This window comes from Cololabis saira, chromosome 5, assembly GCF_033807715.1.
Source record: "Cololabis saira isolate AMF1-May2022 chromosome 5, fColSai1.1, whole genome shotgun sequence".
NCBI classification, from domain to species: Eukaryota; Metazoa; Chordata; class Actinopteri; order Beloniformes; family Belonidae; genus Cololabis; species Cololabis saira.
In genome coordinates, this window is record NC_084591.1 from 1,298,671 (window position 1) to 1,322,322 (window position 23,652).

Sequence of the window (23,652 nt, forward strand, 5' to 3'; positions counted from 1 at the left end):
GACATTTTGACTTTTTTCTTTCAAATATTTTTTCTCCTGCCTGGCCCTAATATTCAAAAACAATACAAAGCGAACCCCTGTCACAAATAAGAAAAATAAAAAAATAGCGGTAAGAAAGAAAGAAGAAAATAAGAGAAGAGGTAACAGAAAATGGAGAAACGTAGTGACAATCTGGAGAAAAGTTGGTGGAAGATCAGCAGGTGAACCGGCAGCTGAGGAGAAGTTATGATGCAAACTTCAACATGATGGTTTAATGAGGCAAAATAACAGGCTTTTTCTCTCCAATATATTGTTATAATCATTTGTTTCAGATGTGCTGTGATTATTTTCTATATAAAAATCTAATTTGGTGTTCAAAAAGTCTTTTTTCAAACTTGAGTCTTGGAAAAGAGGGAGTCATCTTATAATCAGGTGTGAGGTTAATCAAACTTTTGAACTAGTTTTGTCCTTATGAAACTGTCACATGCTTCGTTAACAGATGTCAGGACAGCCACTTCCGTCCTTGAGGTTAGCTAAGGGTTAGTGTAACGCATCTGTTTCAAGACCTCCTACAGAGTTCCCGTTTGTCCAGAAGGGGCCCCATTTGACCCCTTGACCTTTTGTGTTCTTTTAAAAACTATAAGCTCCTGATCAGTTCTAAAGATGTCTGTTTCCTCTGCATTCTCTTTAACTGAAAATGTCACAAGTGTGACCTTTTAACCCCGATGTCTGTTCCTCCGTCTGTTTCCTGCCATTGTCCACTGTCTACTATTGGCTGTCTTAATATGGTCATTTTCCTGTCAAATTCTCAATAAAAAGCTGATGCAGAGGAGGAACCAGCAAAGCATTTCGTCGAGAGCATCCATAGAGAGCCATGTTGCTCTGCAAAGCTCAGACTTTGCTTCCCTTTCTGCAGAAAGCGCCTTAAAAATCTTTCCAACAGTTTGTGTCTTTCCTCGTTATGAATTTATGTGATGTTGATTTAGGGACCCAACACAGGGTGGTCTAATAATCAGGTCGTCTTATATTCGGGCCGGTACGGTAACTGGGATTAGAACCCGTTAGCTAACGGGCTAACAGGCTAACAGCTGATCTCAGAGCTTCAACTCCGCTACGACTAGTAAAACTTTATTACGGTAATAATTCCACCTCCTGTTAGTGCACGTAGAGGGGGGGGGGGGGGGGGTCAAGAACCAGGCGGGGGCGTTTCCTTCCACAGAAGTTTATGATAAAAATCCAAGTAAACGGCGTCGTCATACAAAGAACAGGCAGCCAATCAGACGGAGCTCCGGTAAAAACAACAGGATTAAATAAAACGGTAGAAACGGGTCATTCGTCATCACGTTACAAAACAAGAGGATCCACAAACACTCGTCAACTCGGCAGTCTGTTTTTGTTCAACAAAAATACACAAACTTTAAAATTTGTGACAAAAAAAAACAACAATAAAACCCCCCCCTGAACACGTGGACGTCCGTCTGCAGGACCGATGGACCGGTGGACTGGTAGACCGATGGACCGGTGGACCGGCCGCAGGACCGATGCCGGGGCCACAGGACCGATGCCGGAGCCGCAGGACCGACGCCTGGCGGTAGAAAAGTGGCAGCGGCTCCGGACCCCCGGGGGACCAACGACCCGGTGACGAGGTCCTGGTCCTGGTCCGGCTCAGTAGATCCGGCCTCGGCTCCGCCCACCTCGCGCCCCGAAGCCCCGCCCACGTCCTCCCCGGAAGCCGCCGCGTTGCTCTGGAGACGAGACACAAACGGGTCGTTAAACGGGGAATTTAATTCCTGCACCACGTGAAACATCAAACAAGTTCAACACCAGTATTAATTAAGCCTGTGTTGAAAAGATCGATTCTCCGATTTTAAATCGATTCTCATATTAATTCCTAAAAATCGATTCATATGTGTAAAGATCGATTTAAAAAAAAAAAAAAAATTTTTTTTTTTTTTTTTTTACGTTACAACTTTTGGTATTTTTTTGTTTATCCCAAAAAAAGGAATATTTTGTTGGACACGAAAATAACTGGTGCCATGTTTTTGCTTTTAAATATGTTTAAAGGTATGAAAACATTAAAGTGTTAGGTTATAATTGCATAAATTGTCTATATTTCATTACTTTATATACTGTCTTGGGGTTACATTTGCAAAAAATGCTAAAAACCAAATTCTTAAAAATTAAAAACCAAAATAGACCGAAAATGGAACAAATAAAAACGGAATGTGGGAAAAAATAAACTGATTTCCTCCATCTCTGTTTCCTCCCTGGATGTGTTTGATAATTCTACACGATGTTTCTGTTTCAGTTCTATCAGCATTCTGGGAGCTGATTGGTCCTTACAGCATCATTAGCTGCAATACTTGCTGTTGAATCTCAATATAATACTAGTATTAATATGTTGCAGAACTACAGTCATATCATTCATGCAACAGCTGAAAAAACAGTTTTATTAACATTAACCCAAATCAATATCGGATTGAATCGGATCAAAGCGTGATAATCGATTCTGAATCTTAAGAATCAAAATTGAATCGATTCTTGACATTTGAATCGATACCCAGCTCTAGTATTAATGTGTCATGTAACTATGGTAACAGCAGGTAACTATGGTAACAGCTCAAAAACATTTAATAACACCAAATAACACAAATCAATATCTGATCGTGATGATTCTGAATCTTAAAATTCTGAATCGATTCTTGAAAGGTCAACGTGATTGGTAGTTTGAGTCTGACGTCTACGTCGCTGTCTACATCTGCGTCAGACGCCTACACCTACGGCTACACCCGGCTACTAGAGCTGGGGATCGATTCAAATGTCAAGAATCGATTTGATTCCGATTCTTAAGATTCAGAATCGATTATCACCATTTGATTAAATATTGATTTGGGTTGGTGTTTCCTGGATTATATGACTGTAAAATAATTAGTGAAATAATAATTTCACAATAATTATTGTGAAATAACTAAGAAATAAATAACTCAAATAGGCATTTCAATATCCATTTAAAGTGCAAAAAAAGAAAGAAATTGCAACAGTTCAAGCAGTAACAGATTATTTTATCTTGTCTGGTTTATTCTGTAACAGACACAGCTGGACATGAAGCACCGGTGTTTTTCAGGTATTTCATGACAAACCGTGTCCGATAACAGAGAACCCAAACAAGCTGTAGTAAATATAGATAATAAGAACTTCATTTAACTAATATAACATTTAGAAATTTAAGCTGAAATGTCCAGCATTTTCTCTAAAGAAAAGTTCATTTAGTTCAGGAGTTTTCAAAACTACTGGGATTAAAGTTCACCAGGTAAAAATGTAATGATGGAAAAAAAAATTTATAAAAAAAAAGAAAAGAAATGTAATAAAAAAAAAAAAAAAAAGTAATAAAAAAAAAAAGAAAAAAAATGTAAGAAAAAAATATGTAAGAAAAAAAGAAAAAAAAAGTAATAATAAAAAAAGAAAAGAAAAAAAAAAATCGATCTTTAGACATACAAACCGATTTTTAGGAATTAATATGAGAATCGATTTAGAATAAGAAAATCGATTTTTTCAACACAGGCCTACCGGCTACAGCGGGCTACACCGGGCTACAGCGGCTCCTCACCGTAGCTGAAGTTGCCGATGGAGGCGCTGTACTTGCCGCTGGGGGGGTTGTAGATCTGCCGGGCGTCTCTCCGGGGCAGGGGGGGGATCTGCTTCTTGGTGCTGCCCGAGCCCAGCTCCTCCCCCGACGGGCGCTTGGGCCTGCGGGGCCGAGACGGAGACGGAGACGGGGGTTAGAGGAGAACCGGAGATTCTTAACTACTCTGTCTACTCTGCCTAGCAGCACAGATAAAGGTTTACGCAGGAAAAGATCTCCAAGTGCACATGTATGGAAGAGTCTCAGGGCCGGGCAGGAGAAAAATTAGATCTTTTTTTTTTTTCATTTCGAGAAAAAAGTCGAAATGTCGAGAAAAGTCAAAATTTCATGAAAAAAGTTGAAATGTTGAGAAAAAAGGCAAAATTTCAACTTTATTCTTGAAATTGTATTTCAGCATTAATCTCGGCATTTCAACTTTTTTCTCCAAGTGCAAAGAAAGAAAGAAAGGACAGACAGACAGACAGACAGACAGAAAGAAAGAATCCCGTTGACGACACTTTTTATATTGGTATTTTTTTTAAATCGTCATTTTTATTGTTATCAGGATAAATGCCAGAAATTATCATGATACATTTTTTAGTCCGTACCGCCCATCCCTAGTGTGAAGGGCTTAAAGTCTTAAAGGGGAAGTACATGACTCTATGGAATCCCAAATGAAATAATGATAAACTCACGCGGCGGCCTCCGTCTTCTGGACGGGTTTCCAGGACAGAGTGACGGTGCTCTTGTAGGACGGAGGGTTGTGGAACAAATCCTGAAACCAGAGAGAGATTCATCAGTCCTGGTGGAGGAAACGCTGCTGCAGAACAGAACTGATCAGCTGATCAGCACCGGGCCGAGGTTCTGCTCCGGTCCGGTTCTGGTCCGGTCCGGGTCTTACCTTGATGAGGATGTTGATGTTGTTGGTGATCTTCAGCGCCACCACCTTGATCTTGTTCTGTTGAATAAAAACAGAGTTGGTCTCTACGCTCTTTTAAACCAACGTTGGTTTAGTAGTTTTATTGTTAAGAGAAGTTAGAAACATTTATTAGAAACATTTAGTTCAGGTGGAAACTGCAGTCAAATCAGCTCAAACATCAGTTTTCTGGATGAAATATATTACTTCCTGATAACATAAGTGTGTTAGTGTGCAGCTCTGCTCATGTGCGTGTGAATGAGTGTAAGTTTCTACACTAAAGTACAACGTGCATTAAGGCTTTTTATTCTTAATATTCTCTTATTCTCGCTTGGGGAATCCCGGTCTGTGATTGGACGCTTACCTCGTCCGTCTTGAGGGCGTCGCCCGTCTTCCCCTGCAGCGCCACACGCAGCTGTCGGATGTAAACCTGCAGGCCCCGGGCAAAGTACTGCAACCTGTTGGAGGAGAGAGAGAGAGAGAGACCACCGTCAGCAACACCCGGTTCTAGGGACGGGGGGGATCCCGGCACAGTACCCCAAGTGAGCACCGCGGCCAGTGGCGCGGCTCTCAAACCTGTTGACTGTGTTGGGGGGGGGCTGATAAGAGGAGGGGCCGAGGAAGGTGTTGAGATGAGGGGTGTGGTTATCAGTAAGTGTGTGTAGCGGTAAGTCCGTGAACTTTGCCCAGAGCTGCTCTCAGCCAATGTCCTTGATGTTATCAGACGGCTCGGTACAGTTCTGAAACAGGTCCACAGATGTTCCTGAGAGGGGAGGGTTAGTGGGGGCAGAGTCACCTTGTTTACATTCCACCAGGGAGATTGTGACCAGAGCGATCGGCCAAAAACCGCCCTGTCAAGGCCAGATTATAGAATCAACAATTTCTTGCAAAAACAGACAGCCTCAGTAATTTTCCGTCTGCCTTCAGTCTCTGGTTCATCAATGGCGACTCCAATCAGACGAATTTGTGATCAATTCCCGCCAAGCCGAGCTTCCAACTTCTCCAAGGTCTTATCCATCTTGCCAATGAGCTCAAAGACGCCGCCAGCCTGCGATTCTGTTCAAGAATCACATCCAGCTTACGGCTCTGCTCCCCCAGCGTTAAAGTCTGAGCGTTGATCGCCTTGCTTGTCCCCTCAGCCACGTCCGGCAGCTCTGAAAGAGCCAGAACAGCTGTCGACGACTTACGCGTTTGTCGGTAGACCAGGAATCCCCCTCCTCCGATTAGGAGAAATCCTGCTATCATAAATCCAATTATGAAGCGTCTTCAACGTCCTCGATAGACAGGATCACCAAACACAACGGTTTCCAATGTTTCCAGGAATCCATTGTGTATCCAGCAAAAAATGTCCCATCGGGGCAGGAGGGCTCCCTTACTCCCTGACTTCTTGTCGCAAAGATTTGGTCAATTGTGCTGAGAGACCAGTTAATCAATTCCATGATTGTAGAGTTTGGGAGGAGTGAAAAGGAGAGACTCTGAAGACGAGACAGGACAAAAGCAGTAGCCCCCCTGGTCCCGGTCCCCCCTCACCTGATCTTAAAGTCCTTCAGCTGCTCTGCGTCCACCTTGTCCAGCAGGAAGTCGGGCAGCTTCTTCCCCAGCTGGTGGAAACTGAACAACAGACATTCCACGTAGCTGAACTGCAGCTTGGGCTCTTCTCCGGCCGCGTTCTCTCCGTTCTCGTCCTCCGGCGGCAGCGGCATAAACTCCTGGGGGGGGGGGGGGGGACAGGGTCACCGTCATTACCAGGAGACCTAGAGACCAGAGACCCGTCCCCAGCTGGGCGGGGCTACAACGACGTCCAGCAGGACGTCCTCTAAACACCTGACAGTTTATCGTCTGGTGGTTAATATTCAGTTGGTGAGCAGTTTCCGTTCAACGCTGCAATATTTTACCTTTTCTTTTTATTAATCTTTTCACTATTTTTACACATCGTAACTTTTTAATTAATCTTTTAACTTTTTTATTTATCTTTTAACTATTTTTATACATCTTTTAACTATTTTCTATTAATCTTTGAACTTTTTGATTCATTTTTTAACTATTTTTATACATCTTTTAAATTTTTTAATTAATCTTTTAACTATTTTGTACATCTTAACTTTTTAATCAATTTTGAACTTTTTTTATGAATCTAACAATTTTTTTTTACAAATTTTTTAACTTTTTTTATTCATTTTTTTTTTTACAAATGTTTTAACTTTTTTATTCATTTTTTAACTATTTTTATACAACTTAACTTTTTAATTAATCTTTGAACTTTATTTATCTTTGAACTATTTTTATACATCTTTAAACTTTTTTCTATTAATCTTTGAACTTTTTAATTAATTTTTTAAGTATTTTTATACATCTTTTAACTTTTTTCTATTAATCTTTGAACTTTTTAATTAATTTTTTAACTATTTTTATACATCTTTTACATTTTTTAATTAATCTTTTAACTATTTTATACCTCTTAACTTTTTAATTAATCTTTGAACTTTTTTAATTAATATTTTAACTTTTACTAAACAAACATAAATCCTGCAACACAAAACGCATGTTTGTGAAATGTTTGATCTCGTCACATGAACACATTTTAATCAAACTAAATTTAAGATCAAAAAGGGTTCCAGCCCAAACGTGATGTAAAACCCGCCGAAATAGTGAAGAACCCGCCAAAATCAAACATTCTCTATGTTAAAACCCTAAATGATTAAATGTATAATACATTTCAAGTCATAAGCAAATGAAGCTTCACATGACCACTAAATAGCCAAAAAAAGTTCAGGCTCCAAACAAAGACTACAAATAAATTGAGCAGGTTAAACCAAATTAAATATCAGTGAGTTTATTGTGTAAGTTTCAATTCCCATAATGGAAACTTTTTTGTTAATAATTTCTCCTAAATATTTAGTAAAAACCAGGAAAAGCAGCTTAACTTTAGTCCTGTATTTTTCAGCTCAATTAGGCTGAAACCCGCCCAACCTGGCAACCCTGACTGAGGCGTCTAACAACTGGTAAACAGGTTTATTTATCCTCAAGAACATTAAATAAACTTTTCCTTTTCAAAGTGAAATAAACCTTTTAATGATGACTGGATAAATTCCCTTTAACATTAAGACCCTTGGATGGAGATTTAAGACAAATTAAGACATTTAAAGGCCTTATTTTAGCAAAATGGAATTTAGGCGACCAGGAACTGTTTCATTTACAGACGGATCTTTGAAGCAATTTATCAAACCACCACACTAATAAAAGTTAAAGACGTTTGAACTTCTCAGAATTCAGAAACGTAAAGTTTTCAAACGTAAAGAATCAAGAAGGAGGAATAGATTTAGTTCCTACCAGCAGCCGGGTGAACAGCATGAGCAGGTTGCTCTCCAGCTTCTCCATGTCTCCACAGTACGGAGACATTTCTGCTAATAGCTTCAGCACCTGCAGGAACACACATTAATACACACTAATACACACACACACACAAGTTTCACTACAGCCCAACAGGGACCAGTGACATTATTTTATTACTTGCGTATAAAGCCCAAAACGGCTTCGCTCCGCATTATTTACAAGACCTGATAGAGCCTTATGTTCCTGGCAGAGCTCTCCGCTCTCAGAGTGCAGGTTTACTCGTAGTTCCTAGAGTATCTAAATGTAGATTTGGAGGGCGGGCGTTCTGCTATCAGGCACCACTACTATGGAACCAACTTCCAATCTGGGTTAAGGAGGCTGACACCACCTCCACCTTTAAAACTAAACTTAAAACCTTTCTGTTTAGTAAAGCCTATAGTTAGTGTTTAGTAAACCTCTAGCTGGTGTTGGTAAATCTCTAGGTAGTGTAAACTCTAGTGTGTTAGAGTCAGTAGTCATAGTTGGGGGGCCCAGAGGGGGTCTGGGCCCCCCTGGACCGGGAGTCCGGTCCCGGTCCCCCTCTGGTCCCCCCAGGACCCCCCAGACCCCGGTCCAGGACCCGGTCCCGGTCCCCCCCTCTAGCAGACTCACCTCCAGCTGCAGGTCCAGCTCGGCCACCGGGCTGGTCAGAGCGCTGAGATTGGGCAGCACGTGTTCACAGAAGTAGGTGACGAACCGGGTGGAGTGGACGTTCTTCTGCAGAGAGAGGAGTCAGAGAAACATGTACTGGTACTGGTACTAATACTACCACTACTTCTGTCATTAAACTCTCCTCTCCACTCACGGAGAACAGCGGCAGCGCCTGGCGCGTGCACTGCAGCTACTACTACTGCTGCTGCTGCTACTGCTGCTAGTACTAGTACTAATACTGCTAATACTACTACTGGTACTAATACTACTACTGCTACTACTGCTACTACTACTACTACTACTACTGCACTAAACTCACGGAGAACAGCGGCAGCGCCTGGCGCGTGCACTGCAGCTACTACTACTGCTACTAGTACTAATACTACTGGTACTGCTACTGCTACTAGTAATACTACTGCTACTGGTACTAATACTACTGTTACTGGTACTCACAGAGAACAGTGGCAGCGCCTGGCGCGTGCACTGCAGCAGCCGGTCCACGGCGTCGGGGTCGGCCGGGTTCAGGGCCTGCTGCAGGTCGGCCTGGTCCACCACCAGCTCCACCAGCTGCTGCCGCCCGTTCACCGTCTGCAGCACCCGCAGGGCCGACACCACCCGCATCAGCAGCACGAACTCCTCCCCCGTCACGTCCTCCATCACCTGGGGGCGGGAGCACAGGTGAGCCGCCGTAAAACAATTCCTCCACAAAAATACACAATCAAAATTGTCGACAATTCATTCCAATTCCGATTTTCCAACGGCGTGAGTCGTCTCACTTCAATACAATCTCTGACGAGAGTTGTCATGCACGATAGCGTCTCTGCGGGTAATAAAACTTCAAAAGTTTGGTAGCATTTTAGCCTCGATACGGTGAATAAAAAGATACTTGCAGGGTTTGCAAAGCAGACGTTGCTTTTCACGGGAGCACGTCTGTAACGCATTTGAAGAGAAAGCACGTCGGAGTGTTGAAGGAAACGGACTCGCCTTGGTAAGATATTAAGCCTATTTTCATTTGTTAAGTTAATTTGTTTCATTCGTTAACTTTGATTATTTCATGTTATTTGAGCCACTCACAGCTACTCTCGTAGGTGTTATAACCTCGATCATAATTGATGCAGCGCAAAAGGTGAAAAAGCTTGTGTGATGATGACAATGATGGATTAGCATCTAACTTTCAGTCAGGTGCCTATGAACTGTCAATTATCCATCAAACTCCACAATGATCATGTCAACATTAAATCAGATAGATTTGTCTGGACTTTTCTCTTGCAGGACGGGAGAAGACTCTAAATCAATGCATCTCTATTATTGTGCGCCATGCGGCATGAATTCTCAGAGTTTAGTGGATGAAAAAAAGTAGGAACTATCAAATATGGACCAATCAGATGAAGGGGGGTTGCGCTTTTTGGCGTCTAGCGTCGCCATGGTAACGCTTTTGACGCTTTTGTATGAAAATAACCAGAAACAGATAGCTATGACATGGTATTTATATTAAATCAATATTTCTATAGTATTCTTAGTAATATTTATATTTACATTATAACATATACATATATTATTACCTTATAATATATATATATTATATTAATATATTATATATATATTATATTAATATAATATATATATTATATATATGGTTATTTTCATATAAAAGTACGTTTTTCAATGTTTATAATTATTCACAAGTATGCAGTGTCATAACTACATCTCTGACGTTCATAACAAACCAAACTGTTTGAAAATCTGTTGAGAATTGATCAAGTTAAGGTTGTTTAAGCAGTACATGCTCCATTAAACACAATGTTATGAGTGAGCGAGTTCTCCTGTGGCAAGATGGCCGCCGTGTGCCGACGTCGCTCTGCATTGGCAGCAGCGCGGACGAGTCATCTAGCCTTTATATATGTCTATGGTCTGGGTGAACACGTACTCCTCCACCTCCTAGCTCCACCCACCTTCTTGGTCTCCGTGAACACGTACTCCTCCACCTCCTAGCTCCACCCACCTTCTTGGTCTCCGTGAACACGTACTCCTCCACCTCCTTGGTCATCACCTCCTCCGACAGCGTCCGCAGTTTGCCTGACAGGAACTTGACGGCTCGGTCCCGGACGACGTCCTCGCCCTGCAGGATCTGGGAGAACAGCCCGCCCAGGGTCCCTGGAGACACGGGTCGGAACTGGTTAGAACCGGTCTGGAGCAGCTCTGGTGGAGCTAACGCTAGTGGAGCTAACGCTAGTGGAGCTAACGCTAGTGGAGCTAGCGCTCGTGGAGCTAGCGCTAGTGGAGCTAGCGCTAGTGGAGCTAGCGCTAGTGGAGCTAGCGGAGCAGAGCACCCACCCTTGGCGTCCATCTTGAAGATGGAGATCAGCGCCGCGTTCACCTGGTTGAACTCTGCCGTGTCATCTGGAGGAAAAACACACGTCAGCATCAGCATCCAACCACATCCAACCATCATCCAACTACATCCAACCACCATGCAACCATCATCCAGTCACCATCCAACCACAGGTCAGCGCTAGGGCTGCAACTAACGACTATTTTAATAGTCGACTAGTCACCGACTATTGAAACGATTAGTCGACTAATCGGATAATTAGTAAATTTTTTTCTCTTAAATTTAGTATGTCGCTTTAATTATGTGGCAAATTATAATAAACACGAGAAAGATGGAACTTCAATGAAAAATACAGGACTGTCTCAGAAAATTAGAATATTGTGATAAAGTCCTTTATTTTCTGTAATGCAAAAATGTCATCCATTCATTCATTACAAATCAACTGAAATATTGCAAGCCTTTTATTATTTTAATATTGCTGATTATGGCTTACAGCTTAAGAAAACTCAAAAAATTAGAATATTCTGGAAATCTTAAGCTGTAAACCATAATCAGCAATATTAAAATAATAAAAGGCTTTTAATATTTCAGTGGATTTGTAATGAATCCAGAATGGATGACATTTTTGTTTTTTTAATTGCATTACAGAAAATAAAGAAATAAAGAACACAATATTCTAATTTTCTGAGACAGTCCTGTAGATATTTTATTCAACTTTGCCTCTGTTCATACAAACAGTTAATAAAATGTCCTATTTAAAACCAAGGACAGGCACAGTGATCAGTCAAACATAAATCCATGAATAAATAAACATCTGTCCATTATTTTTCATTTTTTAAGGACAGCCAAATGTGTTATATAAAAAATAAAACGTGTCATTTTTTTTCTGTATCAAGAAGGTAAATGGGTTCTGGATGGCAGGACGTTCTCTGGGTTGAACTGGTGTATCATTTGTTGAAACTCGTCACCCAGACCCGACCTTTCTCTTCAAATGCTCGTGCATTACCAACGTGCTCCCGTGATCAGCAAGGTCGGCTTTGCAAACCTTGCAAGTCTTCTTTTTATTTACCGTATCGAGGCTAAAAGGCACCGAAATGACAATTTGTGGCCGAAACTGAAAATAATAATAAACACTTGGCCGAATACCGAACATGGTTCTTCAGCAGTTTTTCATTTTATTTTGCCAATTTTTTCATCATTGCATAAATCAAATACATTTGATTTAGGCTTTTCAAAGAAAAAAAATCTTTTACAAAATTACAAGGTAGAAAATATTTATTGAACATAAAAAAATGAAAATCTCCCAGCATTATGTTGTTTTGGTTCCACCTGCTGGTGAATGTTGGTAAAATTCTTATGGGGTTAGTTTTTGGTTGGCCAACGATTTATGTTTGTGCTGCGCAACGTTACGGGACGGAGCGGCCAGTCTATTTCCTTATATTACAACGCTGTTATTAATTGTTCGGTTTTTTTCCCACGTATTCCACCGAACACCAAAAGTGCTTTTTTGCCATTTTCGGCCGAACAATTTCAGTTACCGAACAATTGGTGCATCACTATCCAAAACTTTAGAAGTTTTGTTACATGCAGCTGCTCTACAGGACGCCGTCATTTCTGTTTACCCGCTACCGCTCGGCAGAGACGCTAGCGTGCATGCGCGACTCTCGGCAGAGAACGTATTGAAGTGAGACGCCTCACTCCGTTGGAAAAACACGTCTGGCGACAATTGTCGACAATGGAATTCATTGTCGACAATTTTGATTATCGATTTTTGTCGACAACGTCGACGAATCGTTGCAGCCCTAGTCAGCATCAGCATCCAACCACATCCAACCATCATCCAACCTACCGGTCTGCAGCAGCTGTGTGAGGATGTCGGCCACCCTGAAGATATTTTCCCCCGTAGCAAATCTGGGCAGTTCCTTGATGGCCTGTCTCCGGATCTGGGGGAGAAGAGACCACGGTGAGACCTCCACCTGGACCTAGAGACCTCCACCTGGACCTAGAGACCTCCACCCGGACCTAGAGACCTCCACCTGGACCTAGAGACCTCCACCCGGACCTAGAGACCTCCACCTGGACCTAGAGACCTCCACCCGGACCTAGAGACCTCCACCTGGACCTAGAGACCTCCACCTGGACCTAGAGACCTCCACCTGGACCTAGAGACCTCCACCTGGACCTAGAGACCTCCACCTGGACCTAGAGACCTCCACCTGGACCTAGAGACCTCCACCTGGACCTAGAGACCTCCACCTGGACCTAGAGACCTCCACCTGGACCTAGAGACCTCCACCTAGACCTAGAGACCTCCACCCGGACCTAGAGACCTCCACCTGGACCTAGAGACCTCCACCTGGACCTAGAGACCTCCACCTGGACCTAGAGACCTCCACCCGGACCTAGAGACCTCCACCTGGACCTAGAGACCTCCTAGAGACCTCCACCTGGACCTAGAGACCTCCACCTGGACCTAGAGACCTAGAGACCTCCACCCGGACCTAGAGACCTAGAGACCTCCACCCGGACCTAGAGACCTAGAGACCTCCACCTGGACCTAGAGACCTCCACCTGGACTGGAGACCTAGAGACCTCCACCCGGACCTAGAGACCTCCACCTGGACCTAGAGACCTAGAGACCTCCACCCGGACCTAGAGACCTAGAGACCTCCACCCGGACCTAGAGACCTAGAGACCTCCACCTGGACCTAGAGACCTCCACCTGGACCTAGAGACCTCCACCTGGACTGGAGACCTAGAGACCTCCACCCGGACCTAGAGACCTCCACCTGGACCTAGAGACCTCCACCTGGACCTAGAGACCTCCACCCGGACCTAGAGACCTCCACCTGGACCTAGAGACCTCCACCTGGACCTAGAGACCTCCACCTGGACCTAGAGACCTCCACCTGGACCTAGAGACCTCCACCCGGACCTAGAGACCTCCACCTGGACCTAGAGACCTCCACCTGGACCTAGAGACCTCCACCTGGACCTAGAGACCTCCACCTGGACCTAGAGACCTCCACCTGGACCTAGAGACCTCCAGGAGTTTCTCCAGGAGTTTCTCCAGGAGTTTCTCCAGGAGTTTCTCCAGGAGTTTCTCCAGGAGTTAGTTTCTCCAGGAGTTTCTCCAGGAGTTTCTCCAGGAGTTTCTCCAGGAGTTTCTCCAGGAGTTTCTCCAGGAGTTAGTTTCTCCAGGAGTTTCTCCAGGAGTTTCTCCAGGAGTTTCTCCAGGAGTTAGTTTCTCCAGGGGTTTCTCCAGTATTTCTCCAGGAGTCCCTCCAGGAGTCTCTCCAGTATTTCTCCGGGACTCACAGACACGTCCTCGTCCTCGCAGAGGTCCAGCTGGGCGTTGATGGCGGCGTCGGCCAGCTCGGGGAAGCTGCTGAAGAACTTGGGGATGAACTGAGCGGCCAGACGCTTCTCCTTGGGCCCGCCCTTCACGCCGTCCAGGATGTTCTGGTACGAGTCTTTGTGCTGGGGGGGGCAGAGGAGACGGGAGGTGAGGAACAGACGAGGAACAGACGAGGAACAGACGAGGAACAGACGAGGAACAGACGAGGAACAGACGAGGAACAGACGAGGAACAGACACCACGCCGGTGAGGTAACCGCTGTAAGAACAGTCAACCCAAACCCCGAACCGAAACCCCCCACCCCGGGTCTCCCACTAGGGCTGGGCGATATGGACCAAAAGTCATATCTCCATATTTTCTAGCTGAATGTTGATACTCGATATATATCCATATTTTTTCTGTGACATAACTGGGGTTTCCCCCAAAGCATTATAGCATAGCATCTCTGTTAGCATCTCTGTTAGCATCTCTGCTAGCTTCATCTTTTTCTGAGGCAAACCCTTAAAAAAACAGTCAGTTTTAATACAAAGCCTTGTGCCAAATGTCACACAGGTTCCTTTATTAACAGAGGTCTGCACAATATCAAAATTAGGCCTGTGTTGAAAAAAATTGATTTCCAATTCTAAATTGATTCTCTTATTAATTCCTAAAAATCGATTCATACGTCTAAAAATCGATTTTTTTTTTATTTATGTATTTTTTTTTCATCATTACATTACAACTTTTGGTTATTTTTTTGTTTATTCCCAAAAAGGAATGTTTTGTTGGACACGGGAATAACTGGTGCCATGTTTTTGCCCTTAAATATGTTTAAAGGTATGAAAACATTGAAGTTTTCAGTTATAATTGCATAAATTGTCTATATTTCATTACTTTATATACTGTCTTGGGGTTACTTTTGCATAAAATGCTAAAAACCAAATTCTCAAAAATTAAAAACCAAAATAGACCAAAAAAGGAATAAATAAAAACGGAATGTGGGAAAAACTAAAAGTGATTTCCTCCGTCTCTGTTTCCTCCTGGATGTGTTTGGTAATTCTGACCCACATGATGTTTCTGTTTCAGTTCTATCAGCATTCTGGGAGCTGATTGGTCCTTACAGCATCATTAGCTGCAATACTTGCTGTTGAATCTCAATATAATACTAGTTTTAATATGTTGCAGAACTACAGTCATAATTCATGCAACAGCTGAAAAAACAGTTTTATTAACACTAACCCAAATCAATATCGGATCGAATCAAATCTTGATAATCGATTCTGAATCTTAAGAATCTGAATCAAATCGATTCTTGACATTTGAATCGATCCTCAGCCCTAATCAAAATGTATTAAACAAATGAAATAAAAATAAACTGCCTGTATATATAGAATAAAAATGTTTCTTGAATAAAATAAAACAAATATCCCTTTCCTGCATAACAATTAAATTAAAATACACTGTAATTAATACAATGTAGACAGTAACAGGCAGACTTTTCCACTGAGGTTGACAGTTGTGCAAATAACAAAACATTTGTGACAATCTCAAATAAAACATTCAAGTCAATTTGTCACAAAATAAGCTATATCAAAATCATAAAAAAAAAATGTTTTTCTTTTTTTAAATCGATATAAACGATATTGTCTCGTACCATATCGCGTTTGTACGACGGAGTATTAGGGCCAAACTAAGACAGAATAAAGTCGTAATATTACGAGAATAAAGTCGTAATATTACTACTTTATTCTCGCAACAATATGACTTTAATCTTGTAATTTTACGACTTTATTCTCGTAATTTCTATTTTTTTTGTCTTAGTTTGGCCCTATTACTCCGTTGTACGTTTGAAAATATATCAATATATATTAAAATCTCGACATATCGCCCAGCATTTTTATTCTATATTTGCAGGCAATTTATTTTTATTTAATTTGTTTTATACATGTTGATATTGTGCAGACCTCTGTTAATAAAGGAACCTGTGTGACATTTGGCACGAGGCTTTGTATTAAAACTGACTGTTTTGTGGTTTCTAGCCCTTTAATTTCTATTTTTGGTGTATCTGAAGATTTTAATAGTTTTAATAACAAGGACATTAATATAATAGCTTTTTCCTCTCTTGTAGCTCGTATTTTACTTCAATGGAAGGACCAAAAACCTCCATGTGAACCTATTATTTCTTCTGTTAATTCTTTGGCATCCTTGGAAGATTAATTTAATCTGATTTAATTACAGGGAAGTATGATATTGCTAACCATGTCTAATTTTTTTTTAGGGTTCCTCTTATGTCAGTTTATTTAAAACATTTTTATTTATTTATCTTATTTCGTTTTTTTAATTTATTTTTATTTTTATTTTTGTTTTGTTGTTTTGCGTGTCCTGTATCTTATTTTATTACTTTATTTTTCCTGTTATTATTGTCTTCAGCCAGAGTTTGATTGGTAATTGGTTCTTACTTTGGGACCTGTTTATAATCACGTATTTTGCAGTGTGTGTTTTGGGGTGTTTGTTATGTTACGTTTTGTGTCCTTATTTATTTTATGTATGGTAAAATATAAAACGGGGTATTCTGTCGAACCCTTTAAAAAAATGTTTATTGTGTAATATAATTTACATGGACTACCCAATAAAGAAACATGTAAAAAAAAAAACAGTTTTTTTTAAGGGTTTGCCTGAGAAAAAATGAAGCTAACAGAGATGCTATGCTATAATGCCCCCCCCGGGGTCTCCCCCCCACCTGTCCAGGGCTCTAGCCCCCCCCGGGGTCTCCCCCCCACCTGTCCAGGGCTCCAGCCCCCCCGGGGTCTCCCACCCACCTGTCCAGGGGTCTCCGAGTCCGCCAGGACGCCGTAGCTCCGGTAAAGCTCCTCCACGGTCGCCGCCATCGCTGCTGCGCCAACAAAGGTGTCCGCTGTTCGGCTGAACTCGACCGGGGGTTCCAGGGCTCTGTGCCGGGAGGGAGGGAGGGGTCCGAACCGGGGCTGGTTCCGAGCAGGACCGGGAAGATGGAGAAAAGATGCAGGAAAACGGTGCAGGAACGGCGGGGTTTGAGGATCTGCAGAAGAAAATGCTGCAAACAGCTCGCGGCTACGGCTACGGAACAACACGCGGGGCGCATGCGCAGGAACGGCCACTCAAGTGAGGGGGACCGGCACACGTGACACCAGAGTGCGCGGGAGTTGATGCGCAATAGAATCACTTTAAAAAAAAATTGGATTTAAAAAAATAAAAAAATAAGCAAAATAAAAAGAATGAAACGTGAGTTTAATAATTGAAAATCAGGAGAAAAATAAAAATAATATTTTAGAGGAGGAAGATTTTTTTTTCATTATGCACTTCGAGAAAAAAGTCGAAATGTCGAGAAAAAAAGTCGAAATGTATTTCTCGAAATTCCGACTTTATTCCCGAAATTTCGACTGTATTCACGAAATTGTATTTCAACATTAATCTCGCCATTTCGACTTTTTTCTCGAAGTGCAAAATAAAAAAAAAAATCTCAAATATTTTTTCTCCTGCCTGGCCCTAATGCCGCCGTGCATTTACCTCGGAAATTGGAACTGGGAATGGCAGCCATCTTGGAATAGTAACTCGGGGGTGGTGAAGCTTCTCCCACTTTCCCAGTAGGAAATCCCACTTCGAGGCGCGTTCCAGTTGAAAATTCCGACTGGGAACTGGGAAATTCCGACTTCCGAGGACAAATGGAACGCGGCATTATACTCTTCTGTAGAAAATCTGTTTTAAATCGGATCTAGTGACTAAATCTAGCCGATAATATTCATCTAAATGTGCATTCATGTATTCATTCAAATGTGGACATTTTTAAACGTAGACTCAAAACTCATCTCTTTGGTCTGGCTTTTATGTAGCATCAAATTTTATAGTTTAACATTTTTTAGGTTTGAGGTATTTGTTTTATTATCTATTTCTTGTAATGTTTTTGTTATTGTTATATTTTATTGTTGTGGACTGATTAATCTTAGCCTTAATTCTTGAACTTTGATCATCATTTCATTTTAATTAACTATATTGTATTTCAGTGTGCATTGGTCTCCAAGTTGTTATTTTATTCTTATTTTTATTATGCTTATTTTTCAGTCAAATGTTAAGTACTTTGTATTTCATGTACTTGGATGAAAGGTGCTATATAAATACAATTTGATTGATTGATTGGTTGATCTCTCTCTCATGAGACTAATCAATGACTGTAATCAAAGACGGACCACGTTGATGAAGACGGTATATGTTTTATTCAAGATTTGTTGCATAGAAATGGAAAGCTGTTATCATATGATGACTTTATGAAGAAGTATAAGTTAAAGCTTTCATGTAAAGGTTATAACGAGGTGTGTAAAGCTGCTCCCAAACCTTTAATTAAACTTATCCAAAACACTAGGCCAGGGCTCGGCAACCCGCGGCTCTAGCGCCGCCCTAGTGGCTCCTGGAGCTTTTTCAAAAATGTTTGAAAATGGAAATCGATGGGGGAGTAGGGTCGCCACCCGTCCCGTAAAATACGGAATTGTCCTTTATTTGAGAAAAAAATGTTGCGTCCCGTATTGAATTAATACGGGACACGATTTGTACCGTATTTTCATTAACTTTTACACCATATTCTAGTTGAATTATTGAAATAAATTAACTTTTACACCATATTCTAGTTGAATTATTGAAATAAATTAACTTTTACACCATATTCTAGTTGAATTATTGAAATAAGTTAACTTTTACACCATATTCTAGTTGAATTATTGAAATAAATTAACTTTTACACCATATTCTAGTTGAATTATTGAAATAAATTAACTTTTACACCATATTCTAGTTGAATTATTGAAATAAGTTAACTTTTACACCATATTCTATTTGAATTATTGAAATAAATTAACTTTTACACCATATTCTAGTTGAATTATTGAAATAAGTTAACTTTTACACCATATTCTTCACCTGTATGTATATTCTACATCTGGGCTGATGTTACATACATACATAGGAGGATATTTCAGCTGCTGTATGGTTGTCTGTCTGTACAGTCGTGCAAGTTCAATGCTATTAAAGCATTTTAAACTTTAAATCAAAGCATTTTGTTTTTTCATATAAAATAAACACATTTTTATTCAGTTTAGAAGTTTTGGGGCTTTTTTTTTGGCTCCTGCGCTGCTGAAATCAGGACGTCCCTTATTTCTATTTCTGAAAGGTGGAAACCCTATGGGGGAGGGAAATACATTTTTGGTTTTAATGTGGTTTCTATAGGAGGACAAACATGACACAAACATTCTTAAAGTTTTCCAATGCTGTAAAAATATGTAGAATAAATATTAAATTTCAACATTTCTGTTAAGGAAGATTTGCGTCGGAGCCTGCAACACTTGTTTCCACCAGCAGGGGGCGCCAGCAGGAGCTGCTGGAAACAAACCAACACTTGTTTCCACCAGCAGGGGGCGCCAGCAGGAGCTGCTGGAAACAAACCAACACTAGTTTCCACCAGCAGGGGGCGCCAGCAGGAGCTGCTGGAAACAAACCAACACTAGTTTCCACCAGCAGGGGGCGCCAGCAGGAGCTGCTGGAAACAAACCAACACTAGTTTCCACCAGCAGGGGGCGCCAGCAGGAGCTGCTGGAAACAAACCAACACTAGTTTCCACCAGCAGGGGGCGCCAGCAGGAGCTGCTGGAAACAAACCGGACAAACGGAAAAATAACTGAGGAGAAAAGAGGATTCAAAAAACAAAACATTTTAATCCTTAAAATAGGTAAAAACTAAACAATATGAAGGTTTTAATTACTTTAAATCCAGATTAAATCCTTTTTTATTTTATTTTTTTGTTTTAATATTGTTGCTGGTGTTTCTGTGTAATATATGCCGAGTCATGTTTGTTACACGTTGACTCAAATATGTCATTTAAATTCTGATTAAATGGGGCTTCCGGTTGGTGAGCAGATGGAGTAGACGTGTTTCGTGAGTGCTCCCGTAAATGCCAAACTTTTTAAACCACCAAGCCCTCAAACTTTCAAACTTTTTCCTTTAAAAAGGATTCCTTGTTGCTGTTTTTCTTTTTTTTTTTGTCTCGAACGAGCCCACTTACCTCCGAGATGGCTTCGAAGAGCGGCAAGTCGGGAAAAAAGGACGAGGCTGGCGCTGTCTTAACCCTGGCGGCCATTACCACGTTGCTGGAAGAACACCGCGCTGCCCTGGCCGCCGAGTTCAAAAATACTTTCAGTCAGCTCGACTCCAAACTCGACCAAACGCGGCTCGCGGTCGAGGACCATGGCCAACGGGTTTCGTCCCTTGAACTCGCCACAGAAGACCTCAGCCAGCGAGTTACGGACCTTGAAGGCATCTGCTCGACTCTACGGGATGATAATGCTCGGCTGAAGGCTAAGGTGGTGGATTTGGAAAGCCGAAGCAGAAGGCAGAACATCCGTATCCTGGGCTTACCGGAGTCGACCGAGGGCGGGTCTCCAACGGCTTTCTTCTCCAAGCTGCTGTGTGAGGTGTTCGGGAACGATACGCTGCCGTCACCGCCAGAGATAGACAGAGCGCACCGCTCGCTCGCCGCCAAGCCGGCCCCGGGACAGAGACCGCGTCCGGTCATCATCCGCCTTCACCGGTACCAGACGAAAGATATCCTCATCAGGGAGGCGCGCCGGAGAGGAAAGGTGGAATATCGCGGCCACCCCATCCGGATAGTGGAGGATTACAGCCCCGAAGTTGCCAGCCAACGAGCGGAATACAGCGGAGTCATGTCGGAGCTCTACCAGCTGGGTCTGAGGCCGGCTCTGCTCTTCCCCGCCCGGCTCCGGCTCACGCTGTCCGGGGGGGCCAGGAAGTGGATCGGCTCCGTGGATGAGGCGCGCAAATTCATCACGAGTCGCAGCAAAACTTCAAACCCGCCGTAACGGGACCGTTGGAGGCTGTCACGGCTCCGCCTGCAGCCCGGTGCGGCTCACTGACGCTCACGGACTGACTTTTTTTTTTCTCTCTCTCTTTTTTTTTTTTTTTTTTTTTTTTTACGTGAGCCACATTATTCCTGAGGGGAGGGTGAGTAACCCCGCGACAACCAGTATTTTCTCTGTTGTTAGTTTGACTGCCCTTTTGCAAATATTATTAATTTGCAGTTCTTTTTGGCTATTTGAGGGAAGGGGGAAAATAAGTGGTGAAGAGGGAGAGAAAAAAAAAAAAAGAAAAAAAAAAAAAAAAAAAAAAAAAAAAGCTTTTCCGATTTACCTATAAGTTTTGTAATAATTGTAAGCTGTTAACCTTACTTTTACGCTGCTTAAGTCGGACGTTTTATATTTTATATTTTTGTACAAATATTTCTGGGCTCATATCGGGACTTCCAGGTCAAGATTTGAGAGGGTATTTCTTTTTTTTATTTATATCTACACGTTTTAAGGTGCTAATATGTATACACCCATGATACGGGAGCAAAAGCTATTAGTGTGTAGGATTGGAAGATGCGTTATTGCACTTTGTTTGTTTTAAAGAGCTTGCTGCTTTTTTTTTATTTTTCTATAGCAGCTGTCTTAGTTGGGGGGGGTGGGTCGGGGGGATATGTCACTGCCAGAAACTTTGCATTAACTCTTTTCAACTCATTACTTAATGTGGGTCACATTCAACCTCCTTTCCGTTTTCTTTTTTTCTGCCTAGGTCATTGTGCACACCTAATTTTTCTTCTTAGATATTATGAGTAGATACTTGAAGTTGGTGAGCTGGAATGTTAAGGGTCTGAATCACCCTGTTAAAAGGAAGAGGATCTTCTCACATCTAAAACACCTTAAAACAGAAATAGCCTTTCTACAAGAAACTCATATTCGCAGTTCTGATAATAGCCGCCTGTTCCCGAGGTGGTCAGGGCAGAGATTTCACTCCTCCTTTCAAGCTAAGGCCCGAGGAGTTTCAGTTCTGATCAGTCAGGATGTTTCATTTGAGCAGCACAATGTGATTTCTGACAAGTTTGGTCGCTACGTGATCGTTTCTGGGAAATTATTCAATACATTGGTCGTACTTGTGAACGTTTATGCCCCTAATTCAGATGATGCAGTCTTTTTTGAACGACTGTTTTCACTGCTCCCTGACCTTAATACATATTCTCTCATACTGGGTGGTGATTTTAATTGCTGGCTCGACCCAGTCCTAGACCGATCCTCTACCAACCCCGGCACAGCAAGTAAGTCAGCCCGTCTTATTCAGGCGTTCCTTTCTGACTACGGTGTTTGTGATGTGTGGCGTTCTTTACATCCAGGTGACAGAGAATACTCCTTTTTCTCACAAGTGCACCACACATACTCGAGGATTGATTATTTTTTTATTGATAATCAACTGATTCCCCTGGTTCATTCCTGTGCTTATCAGAGCATTGTCATTTCCGACCACGCTCCTGTGGTTCTAACCATGTCCCTTCCTGACCTACCTCAGAGAGACAGACAGTGGCGATTCAATTCAACTCTGCTGTCGGACACAAATTTTGTTAAATCTATGGAAACGGAAATAGCCTTTTTCCTATCCACGAATATGACTCCAGGAATGTCTAGTCTAACTGTCTGGGACTCCCTCAAGGCTTATCTCCGGGGACAGATTATATCCTACACTGCTAGGGTGAGGCAAAAATCTTATAGGGAGCGATCAGACCTTGCCCGCCAAATCAAAGAGGTCGATGAAGAATATTCTCGGACTAAATCCCCAGATCTTTACAAAAAGCGGCTAGAACTTAAAACTAAATTTGACCTGCTTACCACTCACCCAATTGAACAGTCACTTCTGAAAAGTAAAACCAGGTTTTATGTTTATGGAGACAAATCTGACAAATTATTAGCCAACCAACTTAAAGGCTCTAAGGCTAAACAAAATATTTCTAAGATTCGATTACCAAATGGCCATGTAACTACAGACCACTTACTCATAAATGAAGCATTCAGGGACTTTTATACCCAGCTATACACCTCGGAATCTCAGACTGATCGAGATGAGATTGCGGACTTTTTAAATAGTCTTAGTATTCCCAGTCTTTCACCAGATCTAAGGAAGACATTAGAAGAACCGATATCCCTGATGGAAATTACTCGAGCCATTTCTTCACTGCAGTCGGGTAAATGTCCTGGCCCTGATGGCTTCCCGGCGGAATTTCTAAAGACATTTTCTACTCTGCTTTCCCCACTGCTATCTACAGTTCTTTCAGAATCCTTCAGCCACGGTTCCCTCCCTCCTTCTTTTTCGGAGGCCTGCATCACCCTCATAGCTAAAAAAGGGAAGGATCCTACTGAATGCGCCTCCTACAGGCCCATCTCCCTATTAAACACAGATGCTAAAATCCTAGCTAAAGTCCTAGCCCATAGGCTGGAGAATGCCCTCCCCACAATTATATCTGAAGACCAAACTGGCTTCATTAAAGGTAGGCAGTCTTACTTCAACACAAGGCGACTGTTCAATATTATCTACTCTGCC

The 23,652-nt window shown here is 42.0% G+C and overlaps 1 protein-coding gene across 3 annotated transcripts; it reads right to left on the reverse strand.

Annotated features, from left to right (window-relative positions):
- Positions 1 to 1,185: 1,185 nt before the first annotated feature.
- Positions 1,186 to 17,330, reverse strand: api5 (apoptosis inhibitor 5). 3 transcript variants are annotated; one of them, XM_061720751.1, is made up of 15 exons: positions 17,029 to 17,330; positions 14,191 to 14,352; positions 12,722 to 12,815; positions 10,875 to 10,940; positions 10,543 to 10,694; positions 9,012 to 9,200; positions 8,860 to 8,877; positions 8,502 to 8,606; positions 7,848 to 7,937; positions 6,048 to 6,226; positions 4,882 to 4,975; positions 4,503 to 4,559; positions 4,297 to 4,376; positions 3,587 to 3,726; positions 1,186 to 1,724 (listed from the first exon to the last, which is right to left on the reverse strand). In XM_061720751.1, exons 1-15 carry the CDS (start codon positions 17,095 to 17,097, stop codon positions 1,645 to 1,647), a joined length of 1,575 nt encoding a protein of 524 aa, XP_061576735.1. In that variant the 5' UTR covers positions 17,098 to 17,330; the 3' UTR covers positions 1,186 to 1,644. The 3 variants fall into 3 exon arrangements, with proteins under 3 accessions (XP_061576735.1, XP_061576736.1, XP_061576734.1); XM_061720752.1 differs by lacking the exon at positions 8,860 to 8,877 and having other exon boundaries at positions 3,623 to 3,726; positions 8,994 to 9,200; XM_061720750.1 differs by lacking the exon at positions 8,860 to 8,877 and having other exon boundaries at positions 8,994 to 9,200.
- Between the last annotated feature and the right edge of the window lie 6,322 nt (positions 17,331 to 23,652).

What these genes read in the sequence shown, in the direction of transcription:
- api5 (XM_061720751.1), bottom strand. Translation starts at nt 17,097, where the DNA reads ATGGCGGCGACCGTGGAGGAGCTTTACCGGAGCTACGGCGTCCTGGCG. An exon ending in ACTCGGAGACCCCTGGACAG is followed by an intron (nt 14,353 to 17,028) that starts GTGGGTGGGAGA and finishes TGCCCCCCCCAG; the next exon opens with CACAAAGACTCGTACCAGAA. An exon ending in GCGAGGACGAGGACGTGTCT is followed by an intron (nt 12,816 to 14,190) that starts GTGAGTCCCGGA and finishes CTTCTCCCCCAG; the next exon opens with ATCCGGAGACAGGCCATCAA.